General features: G+C 42.2%; 1 protein-coding gene across 2 annotated transcripts; it reads left to right on the top strand.

The window, feature by feature from the left end:
- The first annotated feature begins 803 nt into the window (after positions 1-803).
- On the top strand, positions 804-22444 carry LOC128015458 (cell death activator CIDE-3). Of its 2 annotated transcripts, XM_052599289.1 has the most exons (7): positions 804-903; positions 1270-1346; positions 1516-1657; positions 11155-11304; positions 12682-12714; positions 20160-20350; positions 21014-22444. In XM_052599289.1, the coding sequence occupies exons 1-7, from the start codon at positions 814-816 to the stop codon at positions 21165-21167; spliced, it is 837 nt and encodes a 278-aa protein (XP_052455249.1). In that variant the 5' UTR covers positions 804-813; the 3' UTR covers positions 21168-22444. The 2 variants fall into 2 exon arrangements, with proteins under 2 accessions (XP_052455249.1, XP_052455250.1); XM_052599290.1 differs by lacking the exon at positions 1270-1346 and having other exon boundaries at positions 806-903.
- Positions 22445-24117: the final 1673 nt, after the last annotated feature.

Genomic DNA, 24117 nt, shown 5'->3' on the forward strand with positions numbered 1-24117 from the left:
GTAGTGTTCACACCACTACTTACTCTTGTTCTTGCCTGTTTGTTTTGTGTCTGTTCATGTTTGATTTGTTACTTTGGTTTTGACCTCTGCCTGGACTGATTACGATTTGGATTACCCCAATAAAAGCATACCTGCATTTGGATCTCTCTCTCCCTGTGTTTTCCTGTGTCCCAATCGTGACATTTTCATAGTAATATGTAATATTTCATAGGAATATTGAAACATAATTTCTTGTGTCCAGTCCTGTGTTGTGTCTCTCAAAATGCGTATTAAACATGCATTTAGTCCTGGTGTCACTCATATGAGGATATGTATGAAATCAGTGTTTTTTAAAAGAAGTTCATATTTTGATTTGAAACCACATAACATTTTCCTAAGATGTTGATTTATGACACACAGTTTACACAGTTTACAAATTAGTCAAATTCAAATGATAATTACAAGATATTATCATATTTCCATAAGAGTGTCACTAAATTAATATCAGACATTTTTGAAGACCAAGGAGAGGTAGTGGTCATGGTGAAACATCCATTTTCAGTATCTTTGAAAAGCCCTAAATGTGCTCTGTACAGTACATCCAGACCTAAAACTGTGGTATGTATCGTCTTAGAGAAATTCACTAAAATATAATTTCTTCCATATTTATTTATTTAAATGTATTTAATTTACTTCATTTAAATGAATTTGTTCATGCACCACTGATAAACATCAGAAAATGAGACTTGGTATTAAACACATTATTGCTCAACATGACATGACCAAATACTCTTTCTGTCAGAGTAGAACAAAGGTGAAAAAAAGAATTTTGCAATGATACCCCAAAGCAAAGAACAGACCAGACACTGTAAATACGGAACAACACTAGAACACATAATGGATCCAAAAAGCTTGCTTTTTAAGGTACTGTGTGATTATTGGTACTATAATCAGTCTTATATGATTTCTTGTGAATAATTAGATATAAAAGTAATCCTTTTTAACAACAGTCAAGAAAGCTTTCTATCCATGTCCAACAACGTATTTTTAATGTTACAATATATTTTAAACTTTAAATACTATATATTAGATGTTCTGTACCCAGTATCAGTCTCCTCTTAAATATTTAGATAAGAATGTATTTTACAGTGCTACATGTCCATTATAAGCAATCCATATTGCTTGCCACTAGCATGTATTTTGTTGATGCTACTTAATTGCTTATGTTACTTTCTGCATTATATGTTGTTTTTTATTATTGTTTTATTATTGTTATTATCTTATTTGAAGGTTACTGGAGCTATACAATTGATTCAAATGGAAAATGCCAAGAAATCCCTTGATCTGTTCTCAACCTCCCTGTCAAAGTAACTGTTTGCATCATGATTGTCTGTTTATATGCAATTTGTTGTTCTATTAATCCAATATAAGATTAAGCTTCCATCCTTATATTTGTGTAAAACTGGGGACTGGGATTTCAAGCAAACCATTTTGTGCCTCTTAGTGTTTGTCTGTGTGTGTGTATCATGTCCACAGGTGCATATCAGTCTGTGGTTCTATGACGCAGCAGCTCTTACCACGTTGGCCTCAGCACTCCAGACCCTTCCGAGTCATCAACTCTGATCGCTCCATTAAGAAAGGCATAATGGCAGATGACCTGAAAGACCTACAAAAAAAGGTTAGGACAGGAATTAAAAGGATCAGAGTAAAGGAAAGAGTAACATTTAACATTGGATTAAAAGAAAGAAAGAAAGAAAGAAAGAAAGAAAGAAAGAAAAATTGTATGTTACTTTATTGCACTCAAACTATCCACAATCATAAAGTAGTGATTGACTAATTTCACAGAGTGCATTATTAAAGGGGTCATATGATGCTTTTTTTAAAGATCATTATTTAGTGTATTTGGTATAACAGAATATGTTGACATGCTTTAGTGTTCAAAAAACACATTACTTTTCAAATAGTGTACATTATTGTAGGTCCTCTATGCCCCGCCTCTCTCAAACGCATTGTTTTCTATTTTCTACAAAGTTCCTCCCTCCAACATGCATGTCTGCTCTGATTGGCCAAATGACCCAGTGCATTGTGATTCACTGATCACCGCAAGCACTCGTCGGAAATGTAATGCCCCTTTCCATAATTGTGAGCTTAAAACCCACAAATCATTTAATTGTGCAATAAAATAATAATAATAATAAAAAAAAATGTATTGCATTGATTTTTCTATTTATTTTTATAAATAACAAATCAACCAATAAAGAATGAGTGTATAAAGTATACAGTCTATAAGATAAACTTAATAGATAGACACCACATGTAACTTAATCGGAATAATTTATTACAGATGTGTCAAAGAGCAGTACCACAGTGGTCCAAATGACGATGCATTGCAGTTGCAGTCCTCTCTAGCAGAATATAATAGCAGTGTGAGGAGCAAGGCATAATTTAAGATGTTAATCGCTAAAAATACTATCCATAGCAATCTATGACGAAACAAGAGCCAATGAGCGTTTGATATCACTGCCATAAAACTTGTTATAAAACATCTTAACGGCAAATTTTGTAATTGTTACTATAGCTACAGAGGGAGGAGATGCATATAGCCAATGAATGGTTTGAATTTGGATCTGTTCCTCACACCAAGCATCACATGGATAGAAAGGATTTAATTAAAAAATAAGATACTTTCATGATCATTTTATGACAGCATACTAATAAAAATAATGTGCCCCCACTCTCTATTAAAAAGTGAAGTGACATTCAGCCAAGTATGGTGACCCATACTCAGAATTTGTGCTCTGCATTTAACCCATCCGAAATGCGCACACACACAGAGCAGTGAACACACACACACACACACACTGTGAGCACACACCCGGAGCAGTGGGCAGCCATTTATGCTGCGGCGCCCGGGGAGCAGTTGGGGGTTTGATGCCTTGCTCAAGGGCACCTAAGTCGTGGTATTGAAGGTGGAGAGAGAGCTGTTCATGCACTACCCCCACCCACAATTCCGTCTGGCCTGAGACTAGAACTCACAACCCTTCGATTGGGAGTCCAACCCTCTAACCATTAGGCCACTACTTCCCATTATAGATCAGTGTGTGCTCCATGGTAAACCAAATAAATATTACATGGTAATGGTTAAATAATCTGACTTTGCGTTCACACCGTCGGCGTCGAAAGCGTCAAAAATAGCTCTTGCCGCTCTGCTCATGACGCTGCAGAAAGATCTGACGTAGATTGATTGCCTACTTTGTATTTAAAGCGGCCGCAAAGCAAACCAGCTTGTTGATCTCCTGCAGACTAACCACAAGGAGGGTAACTTTATAAGTTAAGCTCATTAAATATTGTTGTGGATGAAGTATTAAGATTCTTTACCTAATAATGTATAAACCACTGTAATACTCTGATGCAAGTAAAAGTCTTGCATAAAAAAATGCTACTTAAGTAAATATAATCAAGTATAAACATTACTTAATGTAAGTATAATCAGGGAAATTTGTTTAAAAGTAAACAGCGACTACAGTACTAGTATTTACTATATCATTAGATTATTATTCCTATAACGTTAGTGCACATCAGCAACTCACCAGGAAAATGAACAATCTCAGACACCTTGGTCCAAGTATCACTTTTAATGTATTTTTTTATGTCCCTGTACGCAAAGAGGTACACATCGTAGATTATTGCAAACGTGAAACAGCAATAAACAACCAGTCTTCCATTGTACTTGGGAACTAATGTGTTCGGAGCAGCGTTCTCTGGAATCCTCTCAAGCAGTGGACTTATACGTTCCGGTTGGTTGCTGCCCAACCGCTTCATAGCTCATTACCATAAAGTTGCCTTGATTTCAACTCTCCTCGACGCTCTCAACGGCCAAGTCACGCCGCACTGTTCTTCGCCGCTTCTCAACGCCAGCTTACATTGAAAATGAATGACTTTCGGACACTTTAACACTCTCCACGCCAGCGGTGTGAACGCACAGTAAGGATTTGGATATGGAAATGTAAGGATTTTAAGATTATTTGGACCAAGAATAATAATATAACATTCTATAAAATTATAATAAAGTGCAGTTTAGTGGACAGAGTGCAGCTTCATTACTTGAGTAAAAGTACAAATACCCCTTGCTAAATTTTACTACAAAAAGTACTACAGTCAGATGTCAGTGGTTAGATAAGCATAGCAGTCAATAAACAGGACAAGGTAGGTCATGTACGGAATACATCAATTAAGCCCAATATACGGGATGTCCCAGCCAATACGGAACAGTTGTCAACCCTTTCTGTAGTCAATGCTTGGACGGAGACCACTTCTTTCTTCCTGGCATAGAAGAACCCAGCAGGAGCCAAAGATGTGGAGGGACAAATTAAACCCTTGGCTAGTTCCTCTTCATTATAATTTGGCATGGCCTCAGGGAAAGATTCGACTCTTGGGAGGAGCTGTACTAGAAAACATTTCAATAGCACAGTCGCTTGGTCTGTTAAGCTGTAATTGGGTGGCTTTAACTTTACTGAATGCCTCAGCCAGATCTGCATAGTCAACAGGTAGTTTAGGCAAAGTGGGGGATTTGATTTTGATGGTGGCTGGGTCAAACAGGTGTGAGGAATCAACACTGATAAGCAGAGCACTGAACATGGTACGGGGCGATGACGCCCTCTGGAGGAGCGGAGAGACCATAGAGCTAGAGTTCATAGGGCAAGAGCCATCTGCAGTTCTGGAGGGAACATGACACAGTACTCATTGAGAGTGACCCCTGCAGGCCAGGAGAAAACTGCAATGCAGATACGAGCCCATTACAGGATCCCCTCTCCTTGGAATGGCTCCTGACGTTCCCTAGATTGACTCCTTTTGTTGGTTGAAGTCTGAGATGAGAGCCTTATTCAAGATATCCCAAGCTGGAACCCAGGTCCGCTCCTCTTGGCCATAACCCTCCCAGTCTACCAAGTACTGAGCCCTTCCACGTACCCGGCGGTAACTGGCTGACCATCAATCATGCGAGGAGCTGGGGCATATTTACTGGCTGGAGAAAAGTGGAACAAACAACTGGTTTTAATTGAGAAACATGGAAAGTAGGATGGATTTTCATGGACCTGGGCAGGAGAAGACGAAAGGAAACTGGATTAATCTTTCTGAGGATCTTGAAGGGACCAATGTATCTTGGAGCCAGCTTACGGGACTCTACTTGCAAGGGAAGATCTCGGGTAGAGAGCCACACTATTTGTCCTGGACGAAATGAGGGTCCTGCTCTCCTCCTTCGGTTAGCCTGCCTCCGTTGGAGTCGGGCCGCCCTCACTAGGGCAGCACGTGCCCTCTTCCAGGAAAGTCGACAACGACGGACAAGCTGTGTGGCAGCTGGGGTATCAACCTCTGGCTCCTGTCCAGGAAACACAGGGGGGAGAAATCCATAGAGACACTCAAAGGGGGACATGCCTAAAGAATGGTATAGAGTGGTATGAGCGAATTCAGCCCAAATTAAAAGAGAGCTCCAAGTGGAATGGTTGTCGGCCACCAGGCACCTCAAGCAGGTCTTCTCAATGTCCTGATTTACCCTCTCAGTTTGTCCATTGGACTGGGGGTGAAAGCCAGAGGACATGCTGATGGAGGACCCAATGAGACGGCCAAACGCCTTCCAAAACCGGGATGTAAACTGTGGCCCCCGATCAGAAACCATATCCTGGGGAAAGCCGTGGATTCTGAGCATGTGCATGTGCCCACTGCAGGACCTCAGAGCGCATACAATTTGGGACAAAGAGACGCCCTACAGGGCCATTACCTGGACCAGGCTGTTGCTGTTGGGCTCTCCTGACGGCGGTCTCAATATCCCACTGGATGGGGGCTATCACCCTGGCTGCGGGGAGGATGGGTTCTGGGCACAATTCCCTCTCAGGTGGTTCAAACTGCCTCGAGAGTGCATCTGGCTTGAAATTCTTGGAACCTGGGCGATAAGAGAGAAAGAAGTTGAACCGGTTAAAAAGAACGGCCCAACGGGCTTGTCATGAGTTTAACCTCTTGGCATCTCGAATGTAAGTGAATGGTGTGTTTGGCACCCTCAAGCCAGTGCCTCCACTCCTCCAATGCCATCTTAATGGCCAACAGCTCCCTGTTCCCAATATCATAATTTCTCTGTGTTGGAGTAAGACGGCGGGGGAAAAAAAGCACATGGGTGAAGTTTATAATCACTCTTACACTTCTATGAAAAGACCGCTCCTACCCCCAAATCTGAGGCATCCACCTCCAGGACAAAGGGCAGCTCTGGGTCAGGGAGAGTTAGCATGGGGGCAGATGTGAAGCGTTGTTTCAGTGTATTGAAGGCATGGTCAGCGTCGCTGGTCCACATGAATGGCCTTTTAGACTTCTTTGTGAGTGAGGAGAGAGGTTCTGCAACAGAACAAAAATTTCTTATGAATCTCCTGTAGAAATTGGAGAACCCCAGAAAGCACTGTACGTGCTTGACTGAAGTGGGTCGGGGCCACTCCAAGACTGCTCGGATCTTGCCTGGATTCATCTGGAGGCTGCCCTTGGACACATGGAAGCCGAGAAATGAGACAGCTGGGACATGGAACTCACTCTTCTCCAGCTTAACAAAGAGCTTGTGCTTCAACAGCTGGGTCAGGACCTGTCTGACATGCTGAATGTGTTCTTGGAGGTTGTGGGAGAATATCAAAATATCATCTAAGTAAACAAACACAAATATATTCAGCATCTCTCTAAGAACATCATTAATAAAGGCCTGAAAGACAGCAGGAGCATTAACCAGTCTGAATGGCATTACCTGGTACTCATAGTGGCCTGTCGAGATATTAAATGAAGTCTTGCATTCGTCACCCTCCCGGATCCTGACAAGATGATATGCATTTCGGAGGTCCAGTTTGGAAAAGATGGTGGCCCCTGCAGGATCTCAAAGGCTGTGGTCATAAGTGGGAGGGGGTAACGATTCTTGATTGTGATGTTATTTAAGCCTCGATAATCAATACAAGGTTTGAGACAATCATCCTTCTTTTCAACAAAGACGAACCCGGCTCCTGCCGGTGATGTGGAAGGACAGATGAATCCATTATCTAGAGCTACCTTCAGATACTTGTCCATAGCTAATCTCTCAGGGCCGGAGAGGGAAAAGAGCCTTCAACGGGGTGGGCAAGTTCCTGGCATCAGCTCAATATCGTGTGATCTGTGGGCGGGGGGCAGTGTGGCAGCTTGGGCCTTTCTAAAGACTTCGAGGAGATCCATGTATTCCGGGGGACCTCGGAATGGCTCGGGAGGGTAAAGAGGGGGCTTGATAGTGACTGGTTCGATCCTGGAAATAGTCATGACTTCCATGGACGGGGCTTTGAGCCTAAAGATGGAATTGCTTTTGGGAGTGCCTGACATTGATTCTTGGACAGACTTCAGCTCAGGTGGACAGCAGAAAGCAGTATTTGACAGTTGGCAGTGTGTTCCCCAATCTGTGACAACTCCTCTGGACCAGTCAATATTGGGGTTATGAACAGTCAACCATGGGAAGCCGAGGATTATAGGGAGTTTAGGAGTATGAATTAATAAAAACTGAATCAATTCCTGGTGGTTTCCTACTTTTAACTGAAGAGGTGGAGTGCACTGACTGACCCGACCCGATCCCAGCGGGCTGCCATCAACTGCAGTAATGTTAAGGGGTTCTTGGAGAGTCACAGGATGAATTGCAAGACTTTGGGCCATCTTAAAGTCCATAAAACTCCCGGCGGAGTTTACAAAGGCACATACTTGATGGTGTTGCTGGCCCATGGTGATTGTGGCCTGGATCTTCAAACCTAAGGTTGCTGAGCAGGGGATGGTTCCTATTCTCACCCAGGCCCCCCTACTCCAGGATGAGACTTGGCTTTTCCCGAAAGCTCAGGACAGTTGGCACGAAAGTGTCCTGGTTTGCCACAGTAGAGGCAGCATCTATCTCTCATCCTCCTATTACGTTCGGACTGGGATATCCGAGTTCCTCCCAACTGCATGGGTTCATCCATGTCCACAAGAGGAGGAGATAATTTAACAGGACTGGTGGCCTCAAATAAGCCGCTTCTGCTCTATCTGGCATTCTCTGAGGCGATGGTCAACCCGGATAGCTACATCAATGAGGGACTCAAGGTCAGGGGCAGGGTCTCGGAATGCCAACTCATCTTTGAGCTCTGATGACAAAGCATGGTGGAAGGTCGCTCTTAGGGCTCATTGATCCCATCTACTCTCAGCCGCCAGAGTGCAAAACTCTATGGCGAACTCAGCTGCGCTCCGGGTACCTTGAGAGAGATTCAGCAGGTGACAATCGACATCACCTCCACTGGCTGGATGTTGGAAAACTCTCTTCATCTCCATGATGAACCGTTGACTGTTTGTGGTTAGTGGAGACTTCTGGTCCCACAAAGCTGAGGCCCATTCGAATGCCTTAACGATGAGGAGAGTAATGATGTAGGTCCCACTTTACTGCTCTCAGTGGGAAAACTACTTGGTTGTAGTTGAAAGGCCAGAGTACACTGGGTAATAAATCCTCTGCATCTCTCAGTGTCACCATGGACCCAGGCTGAGGATCAGGGGACTGTTGGAGTTCTTGGGGTGAAGAGGCCTGGGACTGAAGGCTCAAAATTTGGACAATCTGAGACAGAGTTTGATCATGTCGTTGAATGGTAGTGGCTTGCTCAGAGAGTGCAGCTAGGATCCGTTCCACATTGGAGGGTGGTGAAGACTCTTCCGCAGGGTTTGCTTCCATGGTTGCTTCAATCTTCCTGTAATGAGGCTGCCTCAAGCAAGGATTGAACCCGGGTCTCTGATGCTCTAAGAGTGTCAATTTACTCACTGAGCTACTCCCACACTGGTAAACCCAAGAGCGGAAGAGCAAAAGAACAAAAAAGGCCAAGGGGCTTGAATCTTCAAAAGGTAACAATAATCTTTACTAGAGAAAACAAAGTACAAAATAAACGTAGCAAACTTAGCTACCATTAAACAAAAAAAAAGACACAATGGTCCAAAAATACAAGCACAATCAAACTGAACTTAGCAACTGGATGCACAGGAAGCCTAGGCTCAAGACTGAACACAATAGCAGGGAACAAACAGACTTATAAAGGGTCAAACACAGGTGTGAGGAATCAACACTGATGAGCAGAGCACTGAACATGGTACGGGGCGATGACGCCCTCTGGAGGAGCGGAGAGACCATAGGGCTAGAGTTCTGGAGGGAACATGACACATTGAGTCATTGAGAGTGACCCCTGCAGGCCAGGATGAAAACTGCAATGCAGATAGGGTGCCCATTACACTCATGAAGTTGTAGCCAGCAAAGGCAGAGGATTACTGGGTTGTCATGTACTAGTGAATTGTCTCAGTTTGCAAAGTGCTGGTGGGGAGGATGATCTCGTTTGTAGTGTGTTAAACTTGACTGGCAATCAGGGGTCTAACGCTCCTACAGCTAACAGAGATTTTCAAGGAACGAGGTGAATGCCCAGGGCTTTCACAAAGTCTGAATCAATCAAATTACCAACCACTCCAGAATCTATCATGGCCATGGGTTTTAGCAGATCCTTTATTAAAAGACAGCTCAACGGGCACTTTAACACACTTGTTGGTATGAGGAGGAAATTTCACTGCTGCAGAGGTTCTTGGTTAGGTGCTGGCGGGGGACTGTGGGATTGAAGACACTGGTTCCTGTGTGGGCAACATGAGTGAAGGATGGCAAGCTCAATGAACTGATCCAGGGTTCTGCCCTCATCACAACAGTTGACTTCAGATTGCAGTTCTATATATAGACCCTTGTGGAAGAGAAGCTTAAGCAGGTCGTCAAGCCATTCTGTCTTAGCTGCATGTTTGTGGAAATTTAGAACAAACTCCACTGTCCCCTGTCAAAGTGCTAGAATTTGATCACCAGCAGTGCAAACCCTTTTTGGGATATTCAAAACCCTAATTAAAGTGTTGAATAAATCCATTTAATGAGGGAAAAGTCCCACATGGCCATAGGCCAGTCTAATGCTTTGCCAGTCAACAGAGAGCAAATTAATTAAATGTGACTCTCACCCATGAGGTATAACATGGGTTGCTGAGAGTAGGGATGTTGCGGTGACGGATTTTTTCCACCGGTTAATCGACGTGTAAAAAAAACGGTAATCCCGGTGTCACCGGGGTTGAGTGTCGGGGATTTCGGGTGGCCGAAAATGCGGTCGTGCAGACGTGCACACTTCTTTTTCTTTTCTTTTTTTTATTAAATTTAATTAAAACATTATGTAATTTACTTTCACTTTAATTAGTAGCAATTCAGTAGCATTTGTTTGAATTAATCATGGGTTAATTTATTTTATTCTTAATAAAAATACACAAAACAATAAGACACTCGCTTGTATTACACACATCTTTATTGCAAAATGAATAATAACTTAATACACCATGCAAAAACTAAACAAAAGCACTTATGAAACACCTTTAAAGTGCATTTATTAACAAAACGAACCACTGCACACATCGTGCAAGTATCAAATAAGAAATTATATTTAAATATTTACTAATCGTTAAATAAAGTGCCTGCCTTTTTCAGCAAAAAAAACAAACAATGCACAACCATCGAATATGAAACGAACGAACATCAAAAACTTAGTTAAATAAGGTAGCCTACGTTTTCAGGTTCCCTGTTGGCATTTGGTTTGAATCCAAAATATTTCCATATAAGTGCTTTTGCATTTCGCTTTGAAACCAGATCTTCCGCCATCCTTTGCCAGTTAGCTCGCCTCACTCTCCTCAAATGATAAATGAAATCGGACACCTGCTGCTTTATTGCGGCGCTCGTTCCGCTAAATTACGAAGGCACGTAGTCACTAACTGAATTAAGTGCTTTATTGCTATAGGCTAAAACTTCAACACGATGGGGACGGTGCCGGTGGTCAAGTGCTATGACCGGTAGGTGGGTTAAACACTGTGTATCACCGGTAATACCGATTATAGCAACAAGCCTAGCTGAGAGACAAACAAGGAGCACTTAAGTAAAAAGACCTTACATTTAACTGGAGGGGGTGAATAAAGGCCTCCTGTAGTGAATCCATGCATTTTTGTAAGAATAATATCCATATTTCAAATGTTTCAAATGTCACTTTTATCACTTCTGTTACCTGTCATAAGCAAAAGCCATATACTGTGGTATATGTGATAACTCAAATGCTTTTTCCCTTCTAGGTGATGGACGTATTTCACATGCACTGCATCAGTGCTTTAGTGTTGGATGAGGATGGAACTGGAGTGGATACAGAGGACTTTTTTCAGACCTTAAAAGACAACACTGTCCTCATGGTCTTAATAGTAGGACAGAAGTGGGCTCCACAGGAGGTCAGTCTTTTCATCTGACGTGATTTTAACAGCACACATACACATTTGTTGAAACTGACTAACATTTGCAACAAATTCTGTGTAGGTAGAGATAAGAAATAATAATAAACTGCACTGGAGGCCATTCAAATTTTTTATAATCCTTGTCTGAGGAAGATTGCAATATAGCAGTCTGAGAATAAGGCATCTTCAAACTCTCTTAACATGTTCTTGGGTGGTGTTCATTTTATCAGCTTTTCTCTTTATGTGCTCACATTATTGCTTTCAGTTTTTTCAGCCTATGTCCTTCAGCATAGCTCCAACCTATTGAGATTCTATGGTTATATACTGCTTATTGGTTTAGAGAAGCATATCCATAATGCAAACATTAACCATATTCACATAATCATTCCACAATCATTTTGGTCTATTGACACACGACATCATGCCTAGTATTAACCATAATTATAGTGACATAACTTTATATTCCACTGCAATTAACATGCACTTTTATAGCACCTGCTACTCAAACTATAGCCCTATTCGGACGGGTCTAGTTTTACAGGGGGTCGTTAGAGAAATCTGCGTTTCACAGACGTACTTGGTGATTTTAATCCCGTCCGAATCTGCCACGTCTGTGTTTTTCTCACACAACCTCTGTGATAATTCCAGAGCAAATTACCTACTGTTTTTCAGCAAACTCAGTGATCCTCTGAGAAAACTAATCCCTTCCGAATGCGAATGTCTGTGATTGCCGGTGATATTTTATTTCACAACACGGTTCCTTGTGTGTTTTGGCCAACGTGAATTACCGTAGATGCTCTTACCACGCGGATGTTTGATATATTTGCTTAAGCAAATAAATGATAAAAAAATAAAATAATAAAATCAAGAGCAAGATCACGTAAACTTTTAATACCGGCTATTGTAATATCAGCATCAGGTAAGATTACTCACGTTCATTTATGCACTCAGTTACATAATGTTTTAATTACATTTAATAAAAAAAGAAAAGAAAAACAAGTTTAACTAAAGGAACCACACATTAACATGGTTTTGTTATACTAGCCATTTAGTATTTATTGTGTAATAATACTAAGGCAATCATTCTGAATGAATGCAATGCACGCATACAGAGCGCGTGATCTCTGTGACGCCCAGATGCACAAATCAGACCCTCCCACCTCTGTAATAAACATGGAGATGTTAGTCCCGTCCGAATTGGTACATGAAAATCACAGACGTCAGGTGGTAAGAATCGAAACTCAAACGTAGTTTAGAAAACTAGTCCCGTCCGAATAGTGCTTATGATGTTGCATCTAAAACAACTTACTAAGCAAAATATAGAGTTTAATTGTCAACACATGCATAAATGACACATTCTTTTTACTTTTTCAGAGATACCTTCCAGGGCAGAAGAAAATAAAAAGGGTAAGTGTGAATAAGAATGGAGAGGACCTCATATCCCATGTCAAGCAGTTTTTATTATCATTTCTCTCCTGTATTGAGGGGGTGGTAACACGGTCTCTTGAAGCTCAGTGCAGAAACATTCAACATACAGGCTCTATTCCAAAACCTATTAGTTAGATTCCTTGCTCTATTTTGTCTCCTAAATAACCTTTTTAAAGGTTACGGTACTGTTACGAACGCACACACGAAACAAGAGATCCAGTTGCAGTGTTTAATAGGGGAATCCAAAAATCTAAATCCAAAACAGGCAAAAGGTCAATAACAGAACAGCAGTCCAAAACAAGAAACATGAAAACACTAGGGAACACGAAAAAGCAGGGTGGCATAAACCAAACACTCCATTAAACAGATATATATGCAGGATATATATGGACCGGCGAAAACAATGAAAGTTTGAACAGCTGAGTGCAATTAACAGGTGTGCAATTAACAGTGATGAAAGGGACAAAGGCTTTTGGGAAATGTAGTGCCTGCAGTGGGGTGACTCTGTGGGGAAGTGAGACCACTAGTGGACACCCAGGGAAATACAGACCAGACACTGTGACAGGTACATCACAGGTGATCAATCTGGAATGCTCTACATATAAAGCATCTCAGTCATGTGACCTTTGCATGTTCCTAGGCAACAAGTGCATGCTCCTCAGGAAGAGATCAAGGCTTTCACATTGAATTTCAGATAAGAGATGGATGAAATGGTTCATGATTTTGTGAATCATCTTTGTTGATTCTACAACAGATCAAATATTTTATTCAAAAAGTAGCACAGAGAACACATAGTTAAGGCCTGAGGTTAATCGCTGCCCTTGAGAAAAAAATAAAAATAAAAAATAGATACAGTACAGATATATTGGTGGCAAATATTGTTATTGTTTGAATATATTGTTTAGATACTTATGTATAAAAATAATGCTCATTTTGACGCCATCCCAGCATGGGATATATGCAATGGTTCCTTAGAATTTGACAAAAATGAGGTTTCTTAGGAGATATAATATTTAAGATAGCTACAGTTCCTTTTGGAACAACCTTCGAATAGTGCACATACAGTGCCTTAAAATACTGCCTCTGAAGGCAGCTCACTTTTGGAACACGGCTCATTCCTGAGGGGACTGGGCTAGGAAATTTTGGTTGATCATGAACTTCTTCCACTTCCGAATTGTTCAACCAGAGGACTAGATTAATAAGCTTGATTAAGGGGACATCACCACCAGGAAGAGTGCAGCGGATTGTGTCTTCATCCATCCCCAGTAAACGAGCGCCTAGGAATGAGTTGTGAGAACTCAGTTAGCAAGCTCGAGGACATCCTCTATATATCGTTCCAACGTCCGAACGCTTTGCCTCAATCTCCTCTGCTCTTCCTCAGCCTTAATTTTTGGTTTGGTCGTCGTTCTGAAACACATTGTATCTTCAGAGGAAGGGAGCCAAAAGAAAATCCAAAAAGGGAGGTTTTAATGACGATTATGGTGGAAAAACAAACACATACAAAAACTCGGATTGTTTTTACATTAAGATACTTCACACAAAGCTACTTCAACAACCAACAAACCAGAACTAAACAGAAAGGGTTTATAAAACACAAGGAAAGTAATAAACAGGTGTGGAGTAATCAATGAACCTAAAAAGAAATGGAAAATTACCAAATAAGGAAAAAACTCAAAAGAAACAGAAGAATGGCAGGCCATGACTGTGACACCTTGATAAAGAACATGCATTTTTACTCTCTCTAAGAACATTATTTATCCATGTGTAGTACCTACTCTGACAAAATGATATTTCAGATGCAACTTATTTCAGAAATAAAAATGCCAAACATTTATTAACTTAATTTATAAAAAAAAAAAAAAATGATTACTTAACTTTATTATTTATAACTTTATTGAGCCTGGTGTTTAATAAAGGCATGCAGTCCTGAAATAAAATGTTGCTATCTTAGTAAACTGTGATTTTAATTCTGCCAGTGCACAAATAATATATTTTAACATTCCTTTCAAGGGAACTTCACGCTGCGCCCACTAGGGGGCACGTTGTAGAATGCAATCCATCCAAGCCATGCTGTGGCCCATGCAGGCGGCAAGGAAGTAGATCAGAAGTTGAAGTCGGCCGCGTGCCGCCATCTTGTAGCAGAACTTCACTTGCGTTAGCATTCCCATTTACTCCCATTCATTTTGGCGTCACTTTGACAGCGAATAACTTTACATCTGAGGCGTTTAAAGACTCTGTTTCTCCATTATTTATTTCTAAAGATACACAACAATGTATAAAGCGCTCCATTACCTTCTATGTTACATTATGGCCCCGTAGAAACAGTTTTTGTAAAAATAGGCTAACGATTGCATCATAACCACTTGACTCTCTGCCGCATTACTGTACAGACAGGAGGAAAAGCTCGCAGGCAATTAACTTAATATGGCGTACTGGTGTTACATTTTAAAATACTATACAAAATAATTAATCAGAATACTTACTCCTGCTCACTCATGCCAACGAACTCCCCGCTCAAGCTCGCTGTCTCTGCAAGATCAACGATGGCAGTTTGCACGCACAGCTACTAGAAGATTTACATCTGTTAGACAGGTTGCTGACGTCATCAAGCTTAGTTTGAGTCTGCACGTCAGAAACGGAAGTGCTAAAAAACGCTAAAAATGGGCTTCACTTGTCTCAATTGAGTTCCAATGGGGTCGCTGTGTCCATTTCTTTTACTGTCTATGGGCCCATGCCTGTCCACCTGGTGGAGGAGGACCAAGGAATCGACATACATACACCAAGCCTTTCCTTAGAAAGGGGCCATGCCACTGAGGCCACGGGCCACTCACACATCTTGGCAGAAAAGGGGAATCCAAATAAAGAAAACATCCCACCCAAGTTGAGAGCACAGCTATCACAGATGGCTATGCTATATAAGCAGAACTAGCCTGGATACACAAGAGTCAAGACCACTGAAGAGGCTAACAGGAAACTTCGAGAGGAGCTCAGAAATCCCATAGGAGAGTAACTGCTGAGCTGGAACAGTCACGGCACGTGATGCAAGAAACACGGCGAGAGAACCAATTGCGGGTAAGTCATTTATTTAGGGATAATCCAAAGGGGTAAACAGTCCAGGCAGGGGTTAAAACCAAACATAACCCAAATCCAACATAAACAAGACACGAAGACAAAGCAAAGCAAGGCAAGGCAAGACAAGACAAGGCAAGGCAAGAGTTGACGGACCTGAATAATACACAACATTAAACAAGGACTCCGTAACACAGACTAAGACAGACTGGGTATAAATAGACAGAAGGATAATGATGGAACAAGAAAACGGTGTGGGACAATCAATTACACAACAAGGAGGAAGGTGACCAAATAAGGGAGGAGGAAGTGATCTGGTGACAGACACCGTGAGCAAGGAGGACATCTAGTGAAACCCCAGGGAACAACAACCCAGACACTGTGACAGTACCCCCCCTCTACGGAGCGGCTCCCAGACGCTCCATGACAAGACACAACACAGAGACCAGGAGGGAGGCGGACAGGTGGAGGCTCAGGGGGAGGGATGGAAGGCCGGAAAAGAAAAACATGGGGAACAAACACCAGAAATGTAAACATAAAACAGGGAGACCAGGAGGGAGGAGGACCAGAGGAGGTTCAGGGGGAGGGACGGAGGGCCAGACTAACTGAAGGGAACAGGCAGACACATAACAAAAACACAAAACAGAAGTCCATGAAGGACATACTGTGGCTTCCACCAGGGCGGAGCAGAAAACCACCACAACAGTGTGGTCAGGGCGGAAGCCCCCCAGGGCGGAGCAGAAGACCACCACATCCTCGTGGTCGCCGCCAGAGTCCCCCAGGGCGGAGCAGATGACTACCACATCTTTGTGGTCAAGGCCGGAGTCCACCAGGGTGGAGCGGAAGACCACCACAGCCATGTGGTCAAAGCCAGAGCCCTCCAGGGTGGAGCGGAAGACCACCACATCTTTGTGGTCAAGGCCGGACTCCACCAGGGAGGAACCGAAGACCACCACAGCCATGTGGTCGGGGCGAGGGCCCCCCAGGTCAGAGGTGACTAGCCCTGACTCCAGAGGGTCAACGGTGACTAGCCCTGACTCCGGAGAGTCCACCGGAACCTGACTCGACTCCGGAGAGTCCACCGGAACCTGGCTCGACTCCGGAGAGTCCACCGGAACCTGGCTCGACTCCGGAGAGTCCACCGGAACCTGACTCGACTCCGGAGAGTCCACCGGAACCTGACTCGACTCCGGAGAGTCCCCCGGAATCTGACTCTGGAGAGTTCGCAGGAACATGACTCGACTCTGAACTGTCTTTGAAAACCTGAGGCACCTCGGCTTCGGGCACTGCCTCTGGAAAGGCCTCGGGCACTGCATCGGGAACGGCCTTGGGCACCGCCTCGGCATCGGGCCCCACCTCGGCCTCCGGAACAGCATCGGGCGCCGCCTTGGCCTCTGGAACAGCATTGGGCACCACCTCGGCCTCTGTAACAGCATCGGGCATGACCTCGGGCACCACCTCGGTCACGGCATCGGGCACTGCCTCGGCATCGGCCACCACCTCGGCCTCTGGATCAGCATCAGGCACCGCCTCGACCTCCGGAACAGCCTCGGGCACCGCCTCGGTCACTGCATCGGGAACGACCTCGGGCACCGCCTCGGGGACAGAAGCGGGCCGCTCGGGAACGTCCTCCTGGACGGCAGCGGCCTGCTCGGGAACGTCCCCCTGGACGGCAGCGGCCCGCTCAGGAAACGTTCTCCAGGCTTTGAGGAAAGGTAGAAGCCTGTCTCCCCGTCCTCTGCCCTCTACGATGGTGAGTCAATGGCACCTTGACTGGCGACTCAGACGTTGAGTCGGCCATCTTGTTCTGTGGCTCTAAGCTGGTGACCATCTTGTGCTGTGGTGCTAGGCTGGCGGCCATCTTGGACTGTGGCGCTAGGCTGGCGGCCATCTTGGGTTGTGGCGCTGGACTGGCGGCCATCTTGTACTGTGGTGCTGGACCGGTGGCCAATTTGGGCATTGGCGCTGGATTAGCGGCCCTCTTGGACTGTGGCGCTAGGCTGGCGGCCATCTTGTGCTGTGGTGCGGGATTGGCGGCCATCTTAGGTTGTGGCGCTGGCTCAGCAGCTTTGATGTGAACAGTCTTGGGAACTTCTAGGATCAGTGACAGCATGGAGAAATAGTCTAAAAATGAGTCAGCTGCCATCTTGAGCGTTGGTGCTGAGCTGGTGGCCATCTGGTACTGTGGTGTGAGGCTGGCTTCCTTCCTGCCTCGTAGTGCGGGGTTGGTGGCCATGCACCGCAGCGGCACTGGGTTGGCGGCCATCTTGTGCTGTGGTGCTGGGCTGGTGGCCATTTTGCTTCGTGGTGCTGGGTTGGTGGCCATGCACCGCAGCGGCGCTGGGTTGGCGGCCATCTTGGGTTGTGGCGCTGTGCTGGCGTCCATCCTGCCTCTTGGCGCTGATCTAGCGGCCATCGTGGGCAGTGGCGCCACCATGGCGGGCGTGCGCTTCTTCTCACCTCTCCGTCCGCCATGGTGAGACGGTGGCTCTAATCCATCCCACACGAGCCCTGGGTCGAAGGGCGGTCCTGCTTGAGAGCGATACTGAGTATCCTCTCGACCACTTCCTCCTCGGCAACCTCCTCTGGTTCCCTGGAAAACCACAAGGCGAGTTCCTTCAAATTCATTCCTCTCCCGCACTGTGGCTGGGGAGGAGATATAAGTCGACATACCGCTGGCTCTTGCAGTGATGGAGTCCTTCTGTCACGGCACGTGATGCAAGAAACACGGCGAGAGAACCAATTGCGGGTAAGTCGTTTATTTAGGGATAATACAAAGGGGTAAACAGTCCAGGCAGGGGTCCAAAACATAATCCAAATCCAACATAAACAAGACACGAAGACAAAGCAAGGCAAGGCAAGGCAAGGCAAGGCAAGAGTTGACGGACCTGAATAATACACGACATTAAACAAGGACTCCGTAACACAGACTAAAGCACTATTCGGACGGGACTAGTTTTCTAAACTACGTTTGAGTTTCGATTCTTACCACCTGACGTCTGTGATTTTCATGTACCAATTCGGACGGGACTAGTATCTCCGTGTTTATTACAGAGGTGGGAGGGTCTGTATTGTGCATCTGGGCGTCACAGAGATCATGCGCTCTGTATGCGTGCATTTAATTCATTCAGAATGATTGCCTTAGTATTATTACACAATAAATACTAGATGGCTAGTATAACAAAACAAAATATTAATGTGTGGTTCCTTTAGTTTAACTTGTTTTCCTTTTTTCTTTTTCTTTTTTTTTATTAAATGTAATTAAAACATTATGTAACTGAGTACATAAATGAACGTGAGTAATCTTACCTGATGCTGATATTACAATAGCCGGTATTAACAGTTTACGCGATCTTGCTCTTGATTTTATTATTTGTATTATTTTTTTATTATTATTTATTTGCCGCTAAGCAAATATATCAAACACCCGCGCGGTAAGAGCATCTACGGTAATTCACATTGGCCAAAACACACAAGGAAACGCGTTGTGAAATAAAATATCACCGGCAATCACAGACATTCGCATTCGGAAGGGATTCGTTTTCTCAGAGGATCACTGAGTTTGCTGAAAAACGGTAGGTAATTTGCTCTGGAATTATCACAGAGGTTGTGTGAAAAAAACACAGACGTGGCAGATTCGGACGGGATTAAAATCACCAAGTACGTCTGTGAAACGCAGATTTCTCTAACGACCCCCTGTAAAACTAGTCCCGTCCGAATAGGGCTTAAGACAGACTGGGTATAAATAGACAGAAGGATAAAGAGGGAACAAGAGAACGGTGGGGGACAATCAATTACACATCAAGGAGGAAGGTGACCAAATAAGGGAGGAGGAAGTGATCTGGTGACAGACACCGTGAGCAAGGAGGATATCTAGTGGAACCCCAGGGAACAACAACCCAGACACTGTGACAGGAACATGGTTAAATGCAGAGCACGAATGCCTATGATGTCATGGGCCAAGTGGGCCAATAGATTGCTGTGATTTCACACATTCTTCAGAAAATGGTCATGCAGACTGCATTCCCCAATGTGCCCCCTAGGCAGCATGGAGTTCCCTAGAAAGAGAATCATATTGTGCACAAATAATAAAAAATAATAATAAATGAAAAAAAATAAATTATATGTGATTTTTGTTTTTTATTTGTTTTCTGCAGGCAATATAACATTTATTTTGTGTAAAAGAAATACCATAACTACAGTTGGATCATATAAACAGAAAATTAGACTTTTTATTGCGTCCTTCAGTTCCTTCAGGTCCATCCTGCACATTGAGTTTTTGACTGAAATACCAAATACCACAGTTAAGCAAAAATATATATTTTTTTTTTTTCTCTCATTATCATACTCCACAGACACATACTACCAAGAGTGGTCCTGGATGTGGCTGGAAAAAGCCAAGAAAAGACGTTGCCAAACTGACCATTGACCTTTACAAAAACCACCCACAGGATTTTATTGGCTGCCTAAATGTGCAGGCAGCCTTGTATGGAATATACTCTGTTTCATATGATTTGCAGTGCTATAAGGCAAAAAGAATGCTAAGGTGAGTGTGTTTGTGCAAGGTGCTCATGTGTGTAAGTATATATATATCATAGGGACCTTCCTGGAAAAATAAAGGATAAAAATTAGATGATATCAACATGAAAACACTTTCTAGAGATTGCTATTTTATTCATGACTGCAACAGTAGTTTAAGCTGCCATACAAACTTGTGAGATAAATTGATAAAAATGAATGTAAACTAAAAACATTTAACCAAACTAAATTAACCATATAAAAAGTTACTCTATCACTTATAATCATCCATTCATTTTGTTTTATTTAGTGATCTCTGCATAATGCCTGCTACAGTTGGTAGAGTAACAACAATCCAGAATGTTCTACATTTGTAGGCAGGCAACGCTTTAGCAGTGCTTTCGTAGACTTTTTAGAATTTGGGCATCACTGTAATGCATGGTTTTAGCTCCTGTGAAAGAGGAGAAAAAAGGATTTGGTAAACACCAGGATTTATAAGCCACTGTAAAGACTTGTACCTATTCACTCATTTGGTAAATAAATACAGTCTTGTATAAACTCTATGTATAAACTGCAGTCGATAATAACTTTACAAAACAACAGATCATAAACTATCTTTACATTAATACATTAAAGAAAATAAACACAAAAGGCTTATTTCTGACTGATCTTCCTTTCTCTCCACTAAAAGGGAAGCCTTAAAATGGACTCTCTTCATTATGCAGAATACTGGACATGTTTTAGTAGGAACTTCATGTTATATTCAGCATCTTATTGATGAGGACGAGAAAACAGAAGCACAACTGATATCGCCTGCATGTATCATCAAGCAGTTAGAACATTAAATTATTGACAGCTTGGTTTAAATTTACAAGTGTGCACTGATTGTTGATGAATCACTTGATAAAAAACATATTTGTGAGTTATTTACCTCTGTGTAAACAGTAGGGCTGCCCTCGACTAAAGATTTATTTGGTCGACTAGTCATTAATTTTAAGAATTAGTCGACTAATCACACTTTTATTAGTAAACCATTTAAATCATGATAATGAGCCTTTAATTGCCTACTTAGCCTAATAAGCGCTCAAGCATACACATAAAGCTTTCTACAGCACACCGGCAGAAGTAATGAATATGAATGTGTCGGGAAAAACCAGTAAGATTAAACTGCATAAACATTTTAATCATCTATTGATAAGAGATTGAGTCAGCGACACTGACTCGTCATGGCCACAGTAGTGGATGGGCCTGCATGTAAATTTCATACAGATTACATAATCTGAGAATATATGTTCTTTTCAGATTTTAATTTATTCATTTGAAAGTGTACATTTCAATCTCTATAGATATATTTTCACGTCTGTAAGGCAAGTATATATGGAGTGTCACGCTCAAGTTCACAGAGGCTGAGATGGCAGAAAGCGCACGCTAAATAAGATTTATTACTCTTATCTATAAGAGCAAGTGACTGCAAGTAAGTGTGCTACTGTGTATAGTCACTTGAATCGCGCACATTTTCTAGGTTAACATTAGATTGGGTGGCCATTTAAAATTGCTACTACTTACATATTTCAGATGATAAGCCTTATTTGAGGACAGTGAATGATAGGCTAGTATTTGGATGAACAGTATTACCACAAAATCCAGCCGTTAATGATCTGTCCTTCACGGACTCCATGATCACACCACTTCCTCTGGAATAGTTTTTTTTTTTTAATTTCCTGCAACTAAGCGAAAAATTTGGTCGACCAAGCCTCTTCTCGTCAACTAGTGGTTAGTTGACTATTAGGGGGCAGCCCTAGTAAACAGTAAAATGTACAGTTAAATTGTGCATATAATGTTATATCTTACTCCTAATATTGCATTTCTACATCTAAATTAAGCATTTTGTGTGTTAAAATTAGAATTGTCAAAGTTAACAAGGTTAACACATGAAATGTTTTGCTATTTCATTTAATTTGAAATTATATTATAATAAAAAACTCTTACGTATAAACTGTATTTTGATTTACTGCATTTAAAAAGTAATGAATCTAACAATGTACTGTGTTTTGTTTTGCTACATTTAAAAAGTAATGAATCTAACAATGTAACTGAATTACAATAAATAAATATATAAGTTGTTTATTTGCTTTATTCAACTGACAGCCATATATATATTTTTTAATTAATCTTGTTAATCAGTCTAAAATAGCAGAGAAAAAATTACTTTTATGCTGTGAGGATTGTATTACCACACAATTCCACAAGAGGGCAAATAGAGATAACACAGAGAGGGTGCTTTTACAATGGAACAGTGGATCTGTCTATGTCCTCTTTGTAGTGCAGTATCTTTTCTTTACCAGACAGTATCAGTGGTGGCAAACACACAACGTAACTCTGGAACCAAACTCTGGATTTACAAGTAAAGACCTTAACATAAATAAATGTGGGAGACACAGCCATTTAGCTAAAACATAGCTGAGTATATAAAGATAAGCAATATCAATAAAATGATCTCTGAAGAACAGTGTTTCCCCCCTTTCTTTTATATTTACATTTGATTTCAAGGCCTGTTTAAGGTAAAGTCCTGTTTTAATAATCATGACAATCAAATCTTCTGTGATATAACAGTTCATTGTACTCTAAGAACAAACTTGTAATTTTTAGAACTTAAAACTTGTCCATAATGCAATAAGAGTATTTACAGTACCAATCTGCAACAAAGACTTGCTCTACTTCATCCATACTACCAGAGATGCCAGTTTGCTCAGTTTCAAATGATTATAAAACAGCAAGCACAAACTAAACAAAAGTGGCAGTGCTTCCAGCACATTCAGTGTCCGAATTCATTTACTCATTTTAATTCACTCCTTAAACTGGACTATACTAGTGGAATAGCGAATGAGAGTTTAGGGGGCAATTTCGAACATGTAGTTCAACAATTTAGTGATAAACATATTTCAAGTTTATTAAATAAATTAAGTCACTACAAGTCTCAGTTACTATAAACTTTGAATAGTCTTTACTTCTCAGCCAGAGATGCTATACTGACTCCCAGAATGTATTATAGGGTGAATAAATTATGCAGTTGCTTTGTTTTACAATTTTCTGACTTTCTTTGACATTTAATTTGCTGTCTCTGTTGTAAGTGTAAGTAAGTAAGTAATATCATTGTTGTGTTCTGCATGCTATGTCTGTGTAAGAAACAATTAAAGTCATTTGCAAGATATTGTCACACTATAAGAGAGATGCTATCAATAGTGTTGTCACAGCCACACCTTTTACACTCCCGGAATCGGACACTCACGCCACACCCACTCGTCCCCAATCAACGGAATTCTGAACACCTGTGCATCATCACCAGTGCCACATATAAAGCCATCCGTTACCATCACCCAGTGTCTGGTCTTGCACTGATCTCCTCACCCTTACTGAAACGCTATCGGACTATCCTATCTGATCCTCAGAATCCTCGTCCTCATCATCTGTGTTTCCTGTGCCCTTCGCTGAAAGAAAGGCTAAAATCTGACCTGAATCGGCACTTGTTCACATGAGTGACTTGAATTAATAAACATTTCTTGTACTTCTGGCTTGCATTTCTGTAGCAAAACCTTTTCACACCTCAATTGTCTTTTTCCTCACTGGCTAAAAATCCACTAGGTCAGCCTATTAGCAACACCCCAAAGTCCCCTAGTGTAAAACCCCATAACTCACAACCAAGCAAAAAAAAAAAAAAAAAAAAAAAAAAAACTGCAGCTTTATAACTTTACAACAACAATGCTTTAACAAATAAAGTTAAATCAGACAATATTG

This window comes from Carassius gibelio, chromosome A6 (assembly GCF_023724105.1).
Source record: "Carassius gibelio isolate Cgi1373 ecotype wild population from Czech Republic chromosome A6, carGib1.2-hapl.c, whole genome shotgun sequence".
NCBI classification, from domain to species: domain Eukaryota; kingdom Metazoa; phylum Chordata; class Actinopteri; order Cypriniformes; family Cyprinidae; genus Carassius; species Carassius gibelio.

Excerpts from the sequence above, each read along its gene's own strand:
- LOC128015458 (XM_052599289.1), top strand. The coding sequence starts at position 814 with ATGATACCCCAAAGCAAAGAACAGACCAGACACTGTAAATACGGAACA. Across the intron at positions 11,305-12,681 it reads AGAAGTGGGCTCCACAGGAG|AGATACCTTCCAGGGCAGAA; the intron begins GTCAGTCTTTTC and ends TTACTTTTTCAG. Across the intron at positions 12,715-20,159 it reads GGCAGAAGAAAATAAAAAGG|ACACATACTACCAAGAGTGG; the intron begins GTAAGTGTGAAT and ends CATACTCCACAG.